The sequence below is a fragment of the Xenopus laevis genome, chromosome 5S, assembly GCF_017654675.1.
Source record: "Xenopus laevis strain J_2021 chromosome 5S, Xenopus_laevis_v10.1, whole genome shotgun sequence".
Taxonomy (NCBI): Eukaryota; Metazoa; Chordata; class Amphibia; order Anura; family Pipidae; genus Xenopus; species Xenopus laevis.
The window spans coordinates 125,084,907-125,104,772 of NC_054380.1; the positions used below are offsets into that span (position 1 = coordinate 125,084,907).

Consider the following 19,866-nt stretch of genomic DNA (forward strand, 5'->3'; position numbering starts at 1 on the left):
CACCTTAGGGGCCACTAACAATAATTTTCAATTACAAACAAACCCCCAGAACAAATACCAAAGTATGACACACACAGGGAACATAGGGAAGGCAGAACAGAGCAGGAGATAGAAATTCAGGACCAGTCTAATATGTACTACATACAGTGACACAGTGCTGGTGCCCCATTAGTATTTTGAATAAGGTGTGAACAGGTAAACAATGTGGCAGTTTCAGTCTGGGTCCAAGGTGTGAACAGTACAGGCCTTTAGGATATAACAATAGAGGTGTCACAAGTGTGAACAATACAGGGGGGATCACAGGTGTGAACAATACAGGGGATTACAGTGTGAATTTGAGGTTTAAAAAGTGCAGGGGCCAGTCAATCTCTGTAGTGATACTTTTAAAGTTTACATATGGTAAACAGACACAGCAGGCAGACTTTGATGTGGAGGGCCATATAAGGGGGGTCGCGGGCCGCATCACCAGTTGGACAGCCCTGGAGTAGAGGATCTGTTGGTTTCTCATTTTTGTACTAGTTCTATACAACCTGCTTGGTGCTGCCCTGAATCAAATAGCAACCAACCTGCCCAAGAGCTCCATAAATGTCTTTGTATGGTATCATGCTAGTACAGGGGTAGGCAACCCACGGCTCCGGAGCCTCATGCGGCTCTTCATCCTGCTTGCTGTGGCTCAGTCTTGCGGCTTTGCCTGTCACGTCATCTATACAGCCCTTGAGCCGCCAGCAGGTGTGAAGGTTGTATAGACATCCCAGGCAAGACCAAGCCACAGCAAGATGATTCATCATGGTCCTTACGGCGGTCGCACATTCGCACTGGAGAGAGAAACCTGCAGAGACCAGCTGCAGCAGGTGCGAGGGCTATAGACGTGGATGTGACGCATATCTTAATGACGTCTATAGCCCTCACCTTTAAACAGATGAGAACACTAGCATTTAATAGGGCTATTCAGTCTTTAATTTATTTCAAAGTAGGCATACACATTGCACTTTTGTTGTTGTAACAGTTAAAATTAAAAAAACTTTTAAAAGTTTATAAGCGGTGTTATGTTTTGCGGCTCCAGACTATTTTTCTTTAGTGGAAGAGGGGGCAAAATGGCTCTTTTGATAGTAAAGGTTGCTGACCCCTGTGCTAGTATAATGCAACCCTGCAACAAGCTAGAATACCTTCCAACATTGCTAATATACATATAAGGACATAACATCCCTGACCAGTGTCGGACTGGCCCACCGGGATACCAGGAAAACTCCCGGTGGCAAGTCCGGACTGAGAATTAAAATAGGCCCTGCCATTTCAGGTACACAGAGGCCCAATCAGCCCACACAGAGGCCCAAAACAGCTCCCCACCAGCCCACTAAATACTGACTTTCTATGGCACCTTATAGAAGCCCCTCTGGCATTTGCAAGAACCCACAGATTGCCAGTCCAGGCCTGCTTGGTGGGCCCAGGTGTCAGTGGGCCCTCTTGCTTCTAACCATTTAGCCTATTTCATGGTCATCCCCTATTTATTTATGGGAAAAATGCTTAATAATAGAAGACTATAGTAAGCAGATATAGAAGATTGGGAGAATAAAAAGGTTGAGTGAGGAGAGGAGGAATAATAGTTTGGAAAGTGGAGCCACAGTCTAAGGTTTTCTGGTGGGCCCCTGGCATCCCAATCCGACACTGTCCCTGACCCATTCAGGTCATGTCATTTTCCACAAGGTACCCTAAATACCTATGTGCCATCAAAGCCCCACTCTTTTCTTGGGTCTTGATTTAGGAAACATAATGTATTGTCAGATAGTTGACAAGGGATGTATGGTAGGAGACACAAGAAGACCCCACTGCTGACAGAGTTTCCATCACAGATCATGGGCTTTGGACAATGACCTGAATCACACTTCAATAAGAACCCGGTAACCGATGAAGACAAAACACCGGGTTGTTCTCGTAAGGAGAGAATTCATGGATATAGGAAACTTATATACTTATTCTAAATTATTTGACCAGCATAGACAAATGTCACTCCATTCCTAGCAATAGGACAAATGAGGAAGACGAATGAGGAAGACAAGGATGCAGAAGTGCTTTCTTGGCTTCCCAAAAATAACATAATAGAACATAGAATATAAAGAGCATTTCTAAATCCCAAGAGAGCACCATCGATATACGCAACAAGAAGAGTCATTTTTTCTAAAGTGTACAATCAATCATACATCTTCTTGTTCATGATATATAATTTGGCCAGTACAATGCATCTTTATAGATTTTTCACTGACTTAGGATAATTGGGCCTGCATTTAATTAAACCTCTGTGCCTTTTTTCATTCTGTGACAGCTGTATGTTTCTATCATATTGCACAGCTTAATTTGTCTGCTAAGTCACAATTACACATCCACGTGCTGATCTAATGGAGCATCTCTGGGAACTTGCTCTCTTTAGAGGGGAAGAAGAGCACAGATAATACAGTGCATATTCATTGCACAAAAGGGAATTTATAGAAGAGAAACTGCTACTAATGTAGTTTGACATTATGGTTTGCTGATTAGACACCCAGCAAAGGAATTAGAGTTGGTGTCCGCCCAAGCAGTCTTTGTGTCCCACAAACAGAATGTCAATTATTTGCACTTAATCACATTTCTGTAGATTTTGAACTCACTATTATGCCCTTTGAGCCTGATATTATGTAAGGAACAAAATACACTCTGTTGTAATAAAGTATATTAAATGTCACCAAGGAGTTCATTGGCCCTAGTGTTGCAGCCCTTAATGTGTGATCATGGCTGCAAAAAGTTCTCCAAGAATAAAATGGTCCTCAGCACCACAACTGGGGTCTGCAGGTGAGGCCTGAAACACAACCATTTTGGCTGGAGTAAAGTTCAGTAGATTATTGTTTTCTTGTTCATATGCAACACACATCAATTACCGTGCCGTACACCTTCATACACACCTACTACGCCTACTGCATCAGTGGTCTTGAAAACAGGTACACTGGTATCCCATATGCGTCACCCACCATATGCTCCCAGACACTCCTAGTAGGGCCAACTGATTTTCACTTGGCTGATCATAAAACCAGGATAATGGTCACCCAAAAAGTCCAATTGTATCCACTGCCAATCTGTTCTACAATGTTGCCCATCTGATGGGTTTCCTGGGAGCAAGAAAGTAGTATCCAAATATCCACTTTCAACACTCGAAAGCAGTGATCCCCAACCAGTAGCTCGCGAGCACCATGTTGCTCACCTACCCCTTGGATGTTGCTCTCAGTGGCCTCAAAGCAGGTGCTTATTTTTGAATTCTTGGCAAGGAGGCAATTATTGGTTGCATAAATATCAGATGCACTGCCAAACAGAGCCTCCTGTAGGCTGCCAGTCCACATAGGGGCTACCAAATAGCCAATCACAGCCCTTATTTGGCACTCCAAGAACTTTTTGCATGCTTGTGTGGCTCTTTTTATTTTTGAATGTGGCTCACGGATAAAAAAGGTTGGGTCTAAAGTCAATATCGAGAGACCTCCTCTCATCAGCCAACTGGCCAGATCACAGTCAGTTCCTTTTCTGCTTGCCCCCTACCCAGCCTGTGTCTGTAAATATGGACGTTCCTGTCAATCCTTGATCTTCTTTGGGCAGAATCTGACTTTTGCTGCCCCCTAGCCCTAACATCAGTCAGCCTTACCATTATACTGCACTCTCTATGGTTTCAGAAAGCTCTAGATGTTCCACTTATCCCTCACCTCTGATGGTGCTGCCCACTGAAGATGCCTGCAGAAATAGTTACCTACACTCTCAAGAGAGTATGTCACTATATGAGCTGAACTCCCTGATTTAGTGTAGGACACTTTCTACTCTAACAATTTCACACTTTACCAGTAGCAGGAAAACATATACAGGGTGGTCTCTGCCATGCCAGCCAGAAAAGGCTTGAAACAGCTCTGATTATTAGTATAAAAATTCATTATCTAGAGCAGTGATCCCCAACCAGTGGCTTGCAAGCAACCTATTGCTCACCAACTCCTTGGATGTTGCTCTCAGTGGCCTCAAAGCAGTTGCTTATTTTTGAATTTTGGCTTGAAGCAATATTTAATTGCATAAAAACTAGATGTACTGCCAACTACTAAATAGAGCCTCATTTAGGCTGCCAGTTCACATAGGGCCTACTAAATATCCAATCACAGCCCATATAAGGATAATTTTGTATCTTTTGTTGCTCTCTAAATTCTTTTACATTTGAATGTAGCTCACAGGTAAAAAAGGTCGTGGACCCCTGTTCTATAGGATACCTGAAAAAACAACATATTATTGCAATAAAGCCACAAAACTGACTGTGATCTGGCCAGTCGGCAGATGGGAGGAGGTCTCTCGATATTGACTTTAGAGCAGGGCTCCCCAACCTTTTTTATCCGTGAGCCACATTCAAAAATAAAAAGAACTACAGGACCATGGCTCTCTGTGAAGTCCAGATCTAAAGTAGCTAGGCATTCGTTTTAGAAATCCTGAGACTACACTTTGAAACCGGTTTTAGTCATAAAAATAGCTAAAAACAAAATCAAATTCTTTAAATCTGGCAGCCCAGCCCTAGTTAAACGTGCGAGAAAAACAAAAACACCTCCTCCACCTGCTGTTACTTTCACTGTCATTACCCGCAGATTGCACTGTCCCTTGCATAAAATCATTTCCTATAATCATTGTCTGCCAACAGTGGATTTTGCATGGCTGATTTGAATTTTGCATAAATTAGTAATTTGTACTATGCTAACAAGATACATTAGAGCTATGCTAACTTTTTCATATCACTTACACAGCGTCTGGTTGCAGAAATTGATTTGCTTTATCATAAATACTTCCCAACGTTTAGAAAGTAAAAGAGACCTAAACCTTCCATAATGGATCAAAATCATCCAAGTGATAGTGACCCAACTGATCCTAGAGGATCCTCCAATGAGAATCCTGTCTGTTAATTTTCTCTTCTTGGTTTGTTCACAGTAATAAAATTAGATATAACACAGCGTTCTTAGTTTAGTAGAGTAACAATGATATGGCTGACATTGTGGTTATAGGGGCCATTCTCACTGGAGAACTCTCTTGGATCCGTAATTGTTTAGGGCACACAATAGTTTTAGTGTATCTGGATATTATATAGGCCTTGATCTGTTATGATATATACAGTGCTATAATGCATCCAGACATGCACCTGATCTGCCCACTTTCCTTTAAAGGAGAACTAAAGTGTAACTAAAAAAGTAGCTAGAAATGTTGTACATGATGTTTTGGACTTCTGTACCAGCCCAAGGCAACCACAGCACTTTAGCAGTAAAGATCTGTGTCTCCAAAGATGCCCCAGTAGCTCCCCATCTTCTTTTCTGCTGATTCACTGCACATGCTCTGTGCTGCTGTCACTTACTGAGCTCAGGGACCCACTCACAATATACAGTACACATAGAATAGAAATGTCACTCTATAAGGCTGATTAGTAATTAATACAGATAATTACTACATGGCAGCACAGAAACCAGTGCAATTAGCATCGGAATTTAATAATCAGCAAACCTGTAGCATCAGCTTATATTACAGGGGAAGTTCATTTTCTGCTGGATAATTAGTGACGAGCCCTAAGCTTAGCTTCTCAATAGCTGCTCAGAGCCCACTGAGCATGTGAGTGTCACAGACACTTTCCAAGATGGCGACCCCCTGTGACAAGTTTGAAGTCCTGGATCATTGCTGCTATTGACAAGCTGAAACTTTAGGCTGGTGCAGTAAGTGCAGTATATAAAATATGGCATTTTTTGCCATATTAATTTTTATAGTTTAGTTCTCCTTTTAGCCCTGCCCCTTAATGTGGTCCAAGATTCGGGATGGTATGGGGTTCTTCATCTTTGAGTTAACTTTCAGTATGATGTAGAGATTGATATTCTGAGACAATTTGCAATTGTTCTTCATTTTTTATGTGATATGGTTTTTGAGTTATTTTGCTCTTTATTCAGCAGCTCTCCAATTTCAGCAATCTCGTTGCTAGGGTCCAAGTTACCCTAGCAACCATGCATTGATTTGAATAAGAGACTTGTGATATGAATAGGAGAGGCCTGAACAGAAAAACGAGTAATAAAATGTAGCAATAATAATACATTTGTAGCCTTACAGAGCATTTGCTTTTTTAGATGGGGTCAGTGACCCCCATATGAAAATGAAAAGAGTTAGAAGGTGGCAAATAATTCAAAAACAATAAAAAAAAAAATCATGGAGACCAATTGAAAAAAATGCTTTGATTTGGCTATTCTATAACCTACTAAAAGTTAACTTAAAGGTCAACCACCCCTTCAGGGGAACAATTATTTAAAGCAATTGAATTAAGTGCAGTAATTATGACTCTGGTTTCATGTGTACTTTGGGGGCTGAGAGATATTGAAATGTGAGATGCAGGTAATATATTTGTTCCTTTTCTATTCATTAGCAGCACTAGATCCCCAGAGCAATGTGTGAGTGCACTTATTACAGCAAGAACTAAGGCCAAACATACCAACTGCTTCCACTCATATCTATGGACACGGCTGCTTTTAAAGGGACAGTAAACACCTAAAAATACCTTTGCTAAACATGGGCACATATTATCCGACACTTCTTTGACCACCCAATCACTGGCTGTTTCATTGACTTATCCCAAAATTTGTTGGAACGCTGAACATGCCCATGTGAGCCTTCTGATAAACTAGTTATAATTCTTTAATAATATTGTATATAACACCCGGCCAGTCATAGTCCAGCCACTGAAATGTGCTGTGTAACAACCAGGCGCTTTCCATCAATTATAACATCACAAATATATAAATAGCAAGTTGAATCCTGTGAATGAGACCGCGATATCGGATGTCAAGGACGTTGCAGCTGTCCCCAACTCTTGGCTGGCTCTGCTACTGTATAATCACATCACAAATTCAGACGGGCAAATCCCACCAGATTATAGGGCACTGCCAGGACTTCTCTGTTCCCCTGGTTAAGTGAAATCGCAGCCAGAGATCAAACGGAAAGCTCAGCATTTAATCCGTTATGACCAATAAAAGCGATGCAGCTGGTAACTGTACAGAAGGGACGAGGTTAAAAAACAGAAACATATTCATCAAGGTCAGCACTTTCTCCTATCGAGAGTTCAGGGGATCAGAATAAACAAAATCTTCAATTTGTCTGAAAAGGGTAAAAATAAAAATTCTTTAATTCACCAAATGGCAGCATCTGGACCAGCATCACACTATGCAGCGGATTAACGGAAAATTGTACATTCCCCACCTTTTTATCTTTGTTTGTTTTCACCTGTTTACTGTTGTTGGTGGTGACTTTTCTGAAAAAACATGAGAAAATATGCCAACAGAATTTTGCTAAATTGGCACTAATTTTGGCTATAATGTTATTCCCATCTGCAGAGCTGGCCAAAACATGAAAACCAGAAGGAAAACTGATAAATACTTAAGTTAATAAAGTGAAAACTGATACTCAGCATGCCTACACCTGGTATCCAGAAGCAAACTGATAGTCAGCATTTTTCACCTGGTACAAACTGATACTCAACATGCCCACACCTGGTATTCAGAAGCAAACTTATAACTGAAGGCAATTATCAGTTTGGTTCTGGATACCGGGTATAGACATACTGATTATCAGTTTGCTTCTGGATACCGGGTGTAGACATACTGATTATCAGTTTACTTCTGGATAAAAGGTGTAGGCATACTGATTAACAGTTTGCTTCTGGATACCAGGTGTAGACATACTGATTATCTGTTTGCTTCTGGATATCAGGTGTAGACATACTGATTAACAGTTTGCTTCTGGATACCGGGTGTAGGCATACTGATTATCAGTTTGCTTCTGGATACCAGGTGTAGACATACTGATTAACAGTTTGCTTCTAGATACCGGGTGTAGGCATACTGATTATCAGTTTGCTTCTGGATACCAGGTGTAGACATACTGATTATCAGTTTGCTTCTGGATACCGGGTGTAGACATACTGATTATCAGTTTGCTTCTGGATACCAGGTGTAGACATACTGATTATCAGTTTGCTTCTGGATACCGGGTGTAGACATACTGATTATCAGTTTGCTTCTGGATACCGGGTGTAGACATACTGATTCATGATGCATAACTAGTGCATACATGCTGATTACCATTTTCCCTGGGTAACTAAACCAACTGTAATACAGAAATCATCACAAACACAGCGGCACATTCCATTTGAAACATAAATGTCTGTCTGCTCATCTCTAGTGCCGAGGCATCTACAAGGTTTTTCATCAAATCAAAGACACTGCTGAAAATCAATACAGGGCCTACATAGGAGATTGTACTTGTAATGGTCACACTGTTACTATACTAATAGTGATCTGTATATTTACCTGCCTATATAACACAGTGGTGTCTCTATGCTTTCTGAATGTGTTGGCAAATGGGGTTCAGTTGAACGGCTGCAGGTGGGGTCACTTCTGATGATTGGTGGGACACAGATGTGATCCAGCAGAACTACAGCTCCCACCCATTGCAACAGGTTGGCCTTCATATTCTCTGCCTGAAGATGAGGGAAGATCTGCAAGAGCCTTAGGGGCATAGGCACAGGGGAGAATCTGCTCAGGGGAATGAAAAATCTGTTTTTTTGAGAATGAAGTTTGACATTCAGAATGAATATACATCACTGAGACATGAATGCTAAAACCCCAATTAGTTCTTCTTTGCAAGCAGCAGGTTGTAATGTTTAAAAGTATACTGTCATGGGAAAAAAAAAAATCAAAACGCATCAGTTAATAGTGCTGCTCCAGCAGAATTCTGCACTGAAACCCATTTCTCAAAAGAGGAAATAGATTTTTTTTATTCAATTTTGAAATCTGACATGGGGCTAGACATATTGCCAATTTCCCAGCTGCCCCAAGTCATGTGACTTGTGCTCTGATAAACTTCAATCACTCTTTACTGCTGTACTGCAAGTTGGAGTGATATCACCCCCTACCTCCCCCCCCCCAGCAGCCAAACAAAAGAACAATGGGAAGGTAACCAGATAGCAGCTCCCTAACACAAGATAACAGCTGCCTGGTAGATATAAGAACAGGTTTCAAAATTGAATATAAAAAAATCTTTTGAGAAATGGGTTTCAGTGCAGAATGCTGCTGGAGTAGCACTATTAACTGATGCGTTTTGAAAAAAACATGTTTTCCGATGACAGGATCCCTTTAAAGATAAAATGGGAATTATTGCTTGATTATAAAAAAAATACAATTACTTGGCCGTATGTTTTGTACATTAGGAAAAAATCTGTTCAACTACATCTCCCAGCAGCGGTATTACTAATTACTGATTATTATTGATTGATTATAAAATGTGCCTTTATATAAGCCGTCCCGCACCACTCTCTCAGCACATGGACGCAGAAATGAAGTGACATTTTATAGGCCTTTGTCACAATGTCAATTCAGTTTTTGGTTTTATATAAGATTACAAGCGAATGTTCTGGGATGGTTAATGTACAACTCTACACTTACAAATGGCAGGAGAGCTATGGGGTAAAAAGGCATCGGAAGGAAGGATGATGCAGTTTGGTCCAACAATCAATTAAATCAAAGGAAGGTTAACGAAAGCCTCATATTGACCCTGCTATAGTTCCAGGAGTAGACAAATACAAGATTCCTCTGCACTCAACCCATTATCAATATATTTAAGACAGTGTCTAATAAAAGGGCAGCCAAGTTTGGGAGTTTTACTTTGAAAGCAGCTAGTAAGTTGCAGGTAAAACGTATTCGTCCCTTTTATAAAATGTATAATTAAACCATAGAATTCTTAATGAATCAGATGAAAATTGAGCATAGGACTGGCCAGATATGGGATGACTTTGACGTAGTTGGCCAGCTTAAATATATTGCAATATATGGACAAACAATCCCTGTTTTGTTTAAAGGGTAAGGCATTTTTCAGTAGCAGTATGCACAAAATGTCTCTGTCTTAAATATATTGATAATGGGTTGAGTGCAGAGGAATCTTGTATTTGTCTATATGTATTTTGTGGTCACACCCTCATTGCACCCCCGCCTAATGTTTTTTAAAAACTAGTGGTGAGCACAACTTTCCCTTGTTTGTTATAGTTCTACAAGAGCAGTGACCAGCTCCATGTTGTAGCTCCCACCCCCTCCAACTATAGTCAGGTGATCCCACTGGTGTCTAATAAAAGGGCAGCCAAGTTTGGGAGTTTTACTTTGAAAGCAGCTAGTAAGTTGCAGGTAAAACGTATTCGTCCCTTTTATAAAATGTATAATTAAACCATAGAATTCTTAATGAATCAGATGAAAATTGAGCATAGGACTGGCCAGATATGGGATGACTTTGACGTAGTTGGCCAGCTTAAATATATTGCAATATATGGACAAACAATCCCTGTTTTGTTTAAAGGGTAAGGCATTTTTCAGTAGCAGTATGCACAAAATGTCTCTGTCTTAAATATATTGATAATGGGTTGAGTGCAGAGGAATCTTGTATTTGTCTATATGTATTTTGTGGTCACACCCTCATTGCACCCCCGCCTAATGTTTTTTAAAAACTAGTGGTGAGCACAACTTTCCCTTGTTTGTTATAGTTCCAGGAGTATCCACATAATCAGTAGGTGCCTCAGGTTGTGCCCCCAATCTGCTGTTTTGAGCCCCCCTAGATTGGCCTGCCCAACAGTCTGGGAACAGAAGTGATCCGGACACATCTGACACTTCTAAGGTAACAGACAAGCTGCCTCCCTCTCTAGCCACCCTAGAGCCTCTTTCTTTAAAGGGATATTGTCATGGGAAAAAAAATTTTTTTTCAAAACACATCAGTTAATAGTGCTGCTCCAGCAGAATTCTGCACTGGAATTATTTCTCAAAAGAGCAAACAGATTTTTTATATTTCATTTTGAGATCTGACATGGGGCTAGACATTTTGTCAGTTTCCCAGCTGCCCCAGTCATGTGACTTGTGCTCTGATAAACTTCAGCCACTCTTTACTGCTGTACTGCAGGTTGGAATGATATCACCCCCCTCCCTTTCCCCCCAGCAGCCTAACAAAAGAACAATGGGAAGGTAACCAGATAACAGCTCCCTAACACAAGATAACAGCTGCCTGGTAGATATAAGAACAGCACTCAATAGTAAAATCCAGGTCCCACTGAGACACATTCAGTTACATTGAGTAGGAGAAACAACAGCCTGCCAGAAAGCAGTTCCAACCTAAAGTGCTGGATCTTTCTGAAACCAAATGACCAGGCAAAATGACCTGAGATGCACCTACACACCAATATTACAACTGAAAAAATACACTTACTGGTTCAGGAAATGATATTGTAGAGTGAATTATTTGCAGTGTTAACTATATAATTTAGAAAGAAAACTACATCACAAAAATCTTGACAGAGAGAGAGGCCTGAGGCAGATGCAAGTCACTAGTGACCAGCAATGTTGGGTACAACCCACAACATGGTTAAAATCTCAAGTGGACTGAGATTTTACACTTGTTGTGAGTCACCCAAGATATTGCGGAGGGGGGATTTGCAGGGGGATCAAGGCCCCTAAAATGACACCCCTATTCATAAGGTCCATTCATCTTTCTAGCAGTAAATTCAGCTCTAAAGATGGCCATACACGGAGAGATCCGCTCGTTCTGCAATGTCGCCAAATGAGCAGATCTTTCCCCAATATGCCCACCTTGAGGTGGGCGACATTTGGCTGATCCGATCGTGGGCCCTAGGGCCCAATGATCAGATAACGGTGGGTAAACGGGTGGTCGGATTGCGGGACCGCATCAATGAACAGATGCTGTCCGCAATCCGACTGAATTTTTAGTCCCGTCCGCCATCCGCCCGACTTTTGTCCAGATATCGATTGAGGAAGCTCTTCGGAGGGCCCCATACACGGGCCATGTATGACCACCTTTACAATAGCACCATACTGGGTGTTTCTCTGCTGGAAGATGCAGGTAAAGTTGTTGTACCGTGTTAGCCAGTAGAAATGTTACCGGGCAACCCTTTTGAAATAAAAAATAACAAAGTGGTATAAAGGTGAAACCTTTATTGGCTAACTAAGATAATCAGAGCAAGCTTTCAGAACATTTTATTTCCCTTTTCAAGCTGATGACAATATATACAACATTCAGCTCAAAGGTCAAATGATCAACAAAAAGGAGAATATCAATCTGTGTGTAAGGTGTTAAAGTCATTTACCAGGGGATCTGCAAGAGAAAAGCAGATAAGGTACAAGATAATGTGGGTCAAAGAGGCTGAATATAAATTAGGGCTGAATTTATGATAGGTGGAATAAAAAGAATTTCATATGATCTCCTAATCCAGATCCACATATTTTGGAAATAAAAAGAGGGACAAAAAAGTTGGCGCGCGTATCGCGGTAAAAAAATTTTTAACCACGTCTGTTTTTGTGGCCACCCCCTAATTACCATGCTCATTTTACAACATTTGGCAGGTTATGAAAGTTTGAACATATTTTTTTTTTTTCATTTATTACAATTTTGCTAATGAAGGTGAATTGCCCTTTAAGCTGTGAGTCTTTTCCCAAGGGACTTGTTATCTTATATTGTTACAATTACTGATTTCCTTTTCTCAAAATTGTTACAAAAGTATCTTATCTGCTGCTGTGCTCTCTGCGAAAGCCAGTTAAGTTAGAAAATTTGTTTCTTTTTCTAGCTGTTCAGTGCAGAGAAAACTGGACTTTCCAGTACTAATGAGGGACTGCGGGTTGAGCTGTCAAAAGAGGGACTGTCCCTCTGAAAACGGGACAGTTGGGAGGTATGTGTGCAGACAGTTACTGACCTTTGAGTTAACTTTTAGTTTGTTATAGAATGTCCTATTCCTAGCAACTTTGCAATTGTTTTTTCATTATTTATTTAAATATTTGCCTGTTTTCTTCTCTCCAGCACTTTCCAGATCTCATATTGGGGTAACTGATCCCAACAGCCAATACCTATTGCTCTGTGAGTCTACAATTTTATTGTTATTGTTACTTGTTATTACTTATCTTTCTAGGTAGGCATACCTACCTACTGTCCCGTTTTCTTCGGGACAGTCCCGATTTGTAGCTGTCACAATGGGGCCAGCAACCACCAGTAAAATAAGCAAAAAGGAGAATATATAAGATGCCGTTTCCTGCTTCATGTTTCCATACAGTGTGTAGATGGACACAATAGGCAGACAGTCCCGTAATTAACAGGCTTCTGTGGCTGCACATGGACCATGTAATTCATCACTTTCTTCTATAGAGATAGGCAATAGGCTGAGTATATCTGCTTGCACAAAGGCAAATTGGGTATCTAGTGGCTGGCTAGCTCCTGTCTATGATGGTATCTCCCAGCCCAATAGGGATCCCTAGCAGGCTGCTTAAAGGAGAACTAAGGCCTAACAAAAGATGTAGGGTAGAAATTTTGTACATTATGTTTTGGCTTCTGTACCAGCCCAAGGCAACCACAGCCCTTTAGCAGTAAAGATCCGATTACATCAAGATGGTCCATTTCTTTAAAGAACCAAGCTGATCCAACTTGTCAAGCCATAACAAGTTGCTCCAGGCTAATGTGTCTCAGTCCAACTGGTTGGGTCATCTGATGACGTTACTCATAATCATAAGCTAACAGCCTCACCCAGACTCTCCACTTCTGCTATTTTACCAATAATCTCTTATTGGAAGTTTTGGGTGGTGATGTTTTCAGCAGAAATGGTACAGGTAACATTCAGCTCCCCGCCCCCTTCAGGTGTTGCAGAACTGCTACAAGGATGCTTATTCTGGGATTAGACTAATTAAAGGGACAAACACCTTAATTACCATAAATACATACACTGCACTTTTAAGATGAGAATGAAGCCCCTTGGCAGATCATCTGCCTGTGCATGCCCCCCCCCCCCCAACATCCTCCTTAACACATCAGGGCAAATTTACTAAAGGGCAAAGTGGCCGTCACAAGCGAAAATCCGCAGGAACATCGTCAATTTACTAAAAGGACAATTTGTTATTGAAAGAGCTCTGTGCTAACAAAGTTTTGTGCCCTTTCACCACGCTAATTTTCGCTCCGACGAACGACCGTTGCTCTGTAAATTCATCAAAATGCGAATTTTCTATTACGTTACCTTTTCACCAGAGTCAGGTTATACCTGGCGAACTGATAAGATGAAGCTACATCCTCCTCAATCTTATTCTTTCAATAGATTGGAGTCAGCGCTAAAAGCTCCGGGAAACAAGTAATAGCAAATAGAATAATATAGTGTAGTATTTTATACTAATATGGCCTAACTGACCCACTCTCTATATATCCACCACGTGTATTTTGTGCCTGTCGCTGTATAATCACACCAACTTAAACCACCACGTGTAATAGTTCTGATGGGTACTCACAGACCTTTTAATGTTAAAGGGATACTGTCATGGGAAAAAAATATTTTTTTTAAAATGAATCAGTTAATAGTGCTTCTCCAGCAGAATTCTGCACTGAAATCCATTTCTCAAAAGAGCAAACAGATTTTTTTACATTCAATTTTGAAATCTGACATGGTGCTAGACATTTTGTCAATTTCCCAGCTGCCCCTGGTCATGTGACTCGTGCTTTCTGTCAGGCTGCTGTTTTTCCTTCTGGGTTTTTACTGTTGAGTGTTGTTCTTAGATCTACCAGGCAGCTGTTATCTTGTGTTAGGGAGCTGTTATCTTGTTACCTTCCAATTGTTCTTTTGTTTGGCTGCTGGGGGGAAAAGGGAGGGGGGTGATATCCCTCTGACTTGCAGTACAGCAGTAAAGAGTGTTTGAAGTTTATCAGAGCACAAGTCACATGACTTGGGGCAGCTGGGAAATTGACAAAATGTCTAGCCCCATGTCAGATTTCAAAATTGAATATTAAAAAATCTGTTTGCTCTTTTGAGAAATGGATTTCAGTGCAGAATTCTGCTGGAGCAGCACTATTAACTGATTGATTTTGAAAATATTTTTAAAGTATCCCTTTAAACAGCGCACATCATTAACCACAGTTGCTCCACCAACTCTGCTGTAGTTTAAAACAATGGAGCACGGAATAGTGTAAAACCTTTTGTTACATAAAAAATCTTTTTAAAAATTCACTTACAATTGTGATTTTTATACAAGCATGTAAAGTCGTCCTTTTAGTGGTCCGCCCAAAAGTTCGGTAAATTCTGGGGTTGGGGGTCCGACCGTGGCCAGCGATGTCCTCCTCCAACGGACCACCAACCACAGAATTTACCGAACTTTTTGGCAGATCACTAAAAGGAACAGTTTATATGCTTGTACAAACATCGAATTTTTAAAAAGATTTTTTATGTAATTAATGGTTTTACACTATTTTTTTAACCATTTTTTTAGGGTGGGCTCATGTGTAGGACATTAGAGGATTTATTTTGTCTTTATTTTGCTTCCTTGGACATTTGTAATAATAAGTGACCACTTCAAGTATTTGCACCAACATCTCTAATAAAGACATATATGTGACCTATATGTACTCGTCCTATTTAAACTGAACTGAGCGTAAGTGTACTAACAAAGTTTCTCTGGGAAGAAAGTAACAATAGCGAAAGTTCGCCCACGTTCGTCGGCCAAGACGTAACTGTACATTTTGTTGTGGCGAACCCTTCCGAGGCGAAAATTCGCCTTTTAGTAAATTTTCCCCAATGATCGGACAGGCTTAAAAATCACGTTGGAACAAGGACCACTTCACCTTTATTCTTGCACTGTTCTTAAAATATGAAAAATCTGAGCACTGCTGGACTGGAAGCACAGAGGATAATTCTCTATGAAAGAGGATTCTCTGCTCAAAAGCCTCAGTGCATAGGTTGCCCACTCTCTGGTTATTACAATAAAGAGCAGCTAATGGCTGTGGATTCTGGGAGTTGTAGGCTGAAATAAGAGGCAGGCAAAGTCTGGGGAATGTGTTTTTTCATCCCATCTATGATTAATAATCCTCTCTACCCTAAGCAGATAATTCTGTGCTTTCAGATACATTTACCGTACATCAGATTTCATTGATTAAGTGATGGAAGTAGATTTTAGAGATTTACGTTGCCTCTTTTATATGGTAATATTATTATTAATAATCCTTTTCCCTGTAGTAAGCTGAAAATGCATGTAGGGTCACAGCGGATGCCTGTATTTGTTAGCTGGGGGGGCGGCGCAGTATCTGGAGATTTCCAAACACAAGTCAAGGGGGCTGCAAAGAAGAATGCAAAAGATTTCTAGAGAAATGGGCATCATGTTTGAAAACTGCCTTTGTCATTTATGAAGTGGACTCCTATTGATATAAGTGAGAGCCAAGGAGTAAACTGCCTGGAGTTATACAACTGAACTGTAACCAAGGTCACCAACTCAAGTCCAACTGCTCACGCGATATACGGGCAGGATTCTGTGAATTCAAATAGAAAATGATCTTAGAATTTACTCTTAGTATGATATTGTTGGATTCCCAGCATCCTAATATCAGATAAATTATTAGTGTGATTAAATGCCTAGCTGAACAGAAATTAGGGATGCACCGAATCCAGGATTCGGCCTTTTTCAGCAGGATTCGGATTCGTTCGAATCCTTCTGCCCGGCCTATTCTAATCCAACCCCTAATTTGCATATCCAAATGAGGGGGAGGGTGGGAAAAAAACAAGGAATTAAAAAAAATTTCCCCTTCCCATATGCAAATTAGGATTCAGATTCAGTTCAGTATTCGGCTGAATCTTTCGTGAAGGATTCAGGGGTTTGGCCGAATCCAAATTAGTGGATTCGGTGCATCCCTAACAGAAATCAGTGCAGTCTGGATCAAAATATTATTTCTATCCCTGCTTTTTTTCACATCCCAGTATATCCAGTTTACAAACTTATACAACACATCATTTTTGCTGCAGGTATAGTAATTTACACCAACCAACCAGTTGTACTGTAGGCTAGTAAATGCAGCCTCCTGATTGGTTGCTATAGGTTACTAGACCTGGAGCAATGCTAAAACTGTTGCCAAGGTCACCAACCCAAGTCCAACTGCTCAAGTAAGTGCAGCAAACATTTTACTGACACTTGAGCATGAATTTTTCCTTAGATAAAAAAAATTGTCACAATGAGATAATCATATTTGATGTTAACTATTCAAAAATAATTTTTGGATACTCTCAGATCAACTATAGACACCATCTCTCTCTACTATACCTGCTATCCCACAGTCACACTCCCTTCCCAGAGACTATTATCCCACTGTTACTATAGGCACCATCTCTCCCTACTATACCTGATATCCCACAGTCACACTCCCTTCCCAGAGACTATTATCCCACTGCTACTATAGGCACCATCTCTCCCTACTATACCTGCTATCCCACAGTCACACTCCCTTCCCAGAGACTATTATCCACTGTTACTATAGGCACCATCTCTCCCTACTATACCTGCTATCCCACAGTCACAGTCCCTTCCCAGAGACTATTATCCCACTGTTACTATAGGCACCATCTCTCCCTACTATACCTGCTATCCCACAGTTACACTCCCTTCCCAGAGACTATTATCCCACTGCTACTATAGGCACCATCTCTCCCTACTATACCTGCTATCCCACAGTCACACTCCCTTCCCAGAGACTATTATCCACTGTTACTATAGGCACCATCTCTCCCTACTATACCTGCTATCCCACAGTCACACTCCCTTCCCAGAGACTATTATCCGTTACTATAGGCACCATCTCTCCCTACTATATCTGCTATCCCACAGTCACACTCCCTTCCCAGAGACTATTATCCCCACTGTTACTATAGGCACCATCTCTCCCTACTATATCTGCTATCCCACAGCCACACTCCCTTCCCAGAGACTATTATCCCACTGTTACTATAGGCCCATCTCTCCCTACTATACCTGCTATCCCACAGTCACACTCCCTTCCCAGTGACTATTATCCACTGTTACTATAGGCACAATCTCTCCCTACTATACCTGCTATCCCACAGCCACACTCCCTTCCCAGAGACTATTCCCACTGTTATTATAGACACCATCTCCCCCTACTATACCTGCTATCCCACAGTCCCTTCTCAGAGTCTGTTATCTATAGGACTCAATGTATATCGCAAGAGGCATTAATATAGTTTCTGTGGGCAAAGTCAAGAGATTTATTTCTGGTGAGTTACGAAGATCCAAAAACTCTTCCTTGCTATAATATCTGCTCTTTGCCAAAATCCAAAACCCCAAACAGTCTCCTAAATACATTTTTCACTTCTGTAGTCTTTAGTAGCCCTATTAGCAACTGCTGATAACAGATCTCGACCTGGTAATCAGTAAACCACAACAGTACTCATCCAAAGTAACTCAGACCAACCACAATTTAAACGATTCGCTTCTAGAATGCAATGTAGTGTACTTCCAGTGTAAAGGAATAAAGTTTCCTTTTCCAGAGTGTTATTAGTGTTATAACAGAATTCAAATAATGCAGATGTGATGTTGACTTTTGATGGACTAACTTTACCATGTATAGACCCACGACATGGGATGGAAATAAGCATCTAGCCTCTGGAGCATTTATACCTCAAATCTGTATATCTATGTGTCCTATAGAAATCCTGAAGCCGCCGGTCGGATGGAAAGAATAATGTCTCTGCAACGAGGCACCATATCTGGCATCTGGGAAGCCATAACATTATTGGCACAGATGGGAATAGCCCCTGTAAGCATGTGTATTGAAGTCCCCCACCTCCGTCCGCTGTCACCCAATCCCAGAGGCTTTTACCTGATCTATGGGCAGCTGAACTGCTCGACTGAGGGGTAGAAGCAGCGTGGAGCCAGTGGTACTGGTAGCCATGGCAATCTTTGTGATGATGAAAAAAGATGAAGATTATGCTCTAGATGCCTTCGTTCTGTTCCAAATTCCAAGACTCCCAAAAGAGGGTAAGGACCTTCCCTTCAATCATCCAGAAAAGAACAAAAATAAAAACCCCCAAAACGATCAGCCAGTTCCAGCGCCTTCACTAACACAGCCGGTCCCAAAACTACAGGGAGTCAGACGCACCCCTGAAAAATAATGGTTTTAAAAATGTTCTTTAAAAAAAATTCTGGCTAAGAAAACACTAAAAAAGCAAAAACTGGAAAAATATACAGCGCTGGCACTTTGTAAATCCCATGATTGAGCGCAGAAGAGCGATGAGTCCCTGACAAGGATACAGCAGTCTATCCATGCACTGAAATCACAAAGCCACTGCCTTCTCCATCCGCCTCTCACTGCTCAGTGTGCTGAATGCAGAATGAAACCCAGGGTGGGAGGGAGCACTGGGCAGGCAGAGCTACAAAAAGACTATGGAAGCCTAGGAAGCACAAAATTATCACTGGCATTCTCAAAATCACAGCAATGCTAGCGACTGTCTTGCACTGCCCCCTCTGGGTGCCTGGGAAATAAGGACAAATAAAGCTGCGGCTGCTGCTGCTGAAAGCTACTTACACATCACTGATTCCATTGATTCTGTTTTTCCCATCTGGTTTTAAAGCAGAACCTTGACATTTTTTTTAAATAGCTTTTTTGAAGGAATAAGTGGTGTAAAATATTTATTGATGTTAAAAAGATCTAATCAAGATTTTTCTGATCCAAATATTTGCACATTCATCAGAATCTGAAAAAATTGCATAATTTAAAAAAAAAAAAAAAAATCAATGCTTTGACACCACATTATTATAAGGGTGGGAAGGAATGCCACCCCTGTGGGCGACAAAGTGCCTTTTTGTAGGACGATCAGCATTGGCATTTGTTTTCATTCACATAATCGCCATAAAAGCCTTCTCTGAAGGTAAAACATTTCAATCGCATAATGGTTACTCCTGCTGCGTTAGTCGTATGTAGGTTTCACTGTGGAGATCGGGATGGGGGAGA

At 41.0% G+C, this 19,866-nt stretch overlaps 1 protein-coding gene across 1 annotated transcript in view; it reads right to left on the reverse strand.

Moving 5' to 3' along the window:
• Window positions 1–19,063, reverse strand: part of mboat2.L (membrane bound O-acyltransferase domain containing 2 L homeolog) — a gene marked incomplete in the record, with an annotated part of 107,084 nt that extends 88,021 nt beyond the window's left edge. The window contains 1 exon segment of the mRNA NM_001097001.1: window positions 18,736–19,063. Coding sequence (NP_001090470.1) covers window positions 18,736–18,807 — 72 coding nt within the window.
• Window positions 19,064–19,866: the final 803 nt, after the last annotated feature.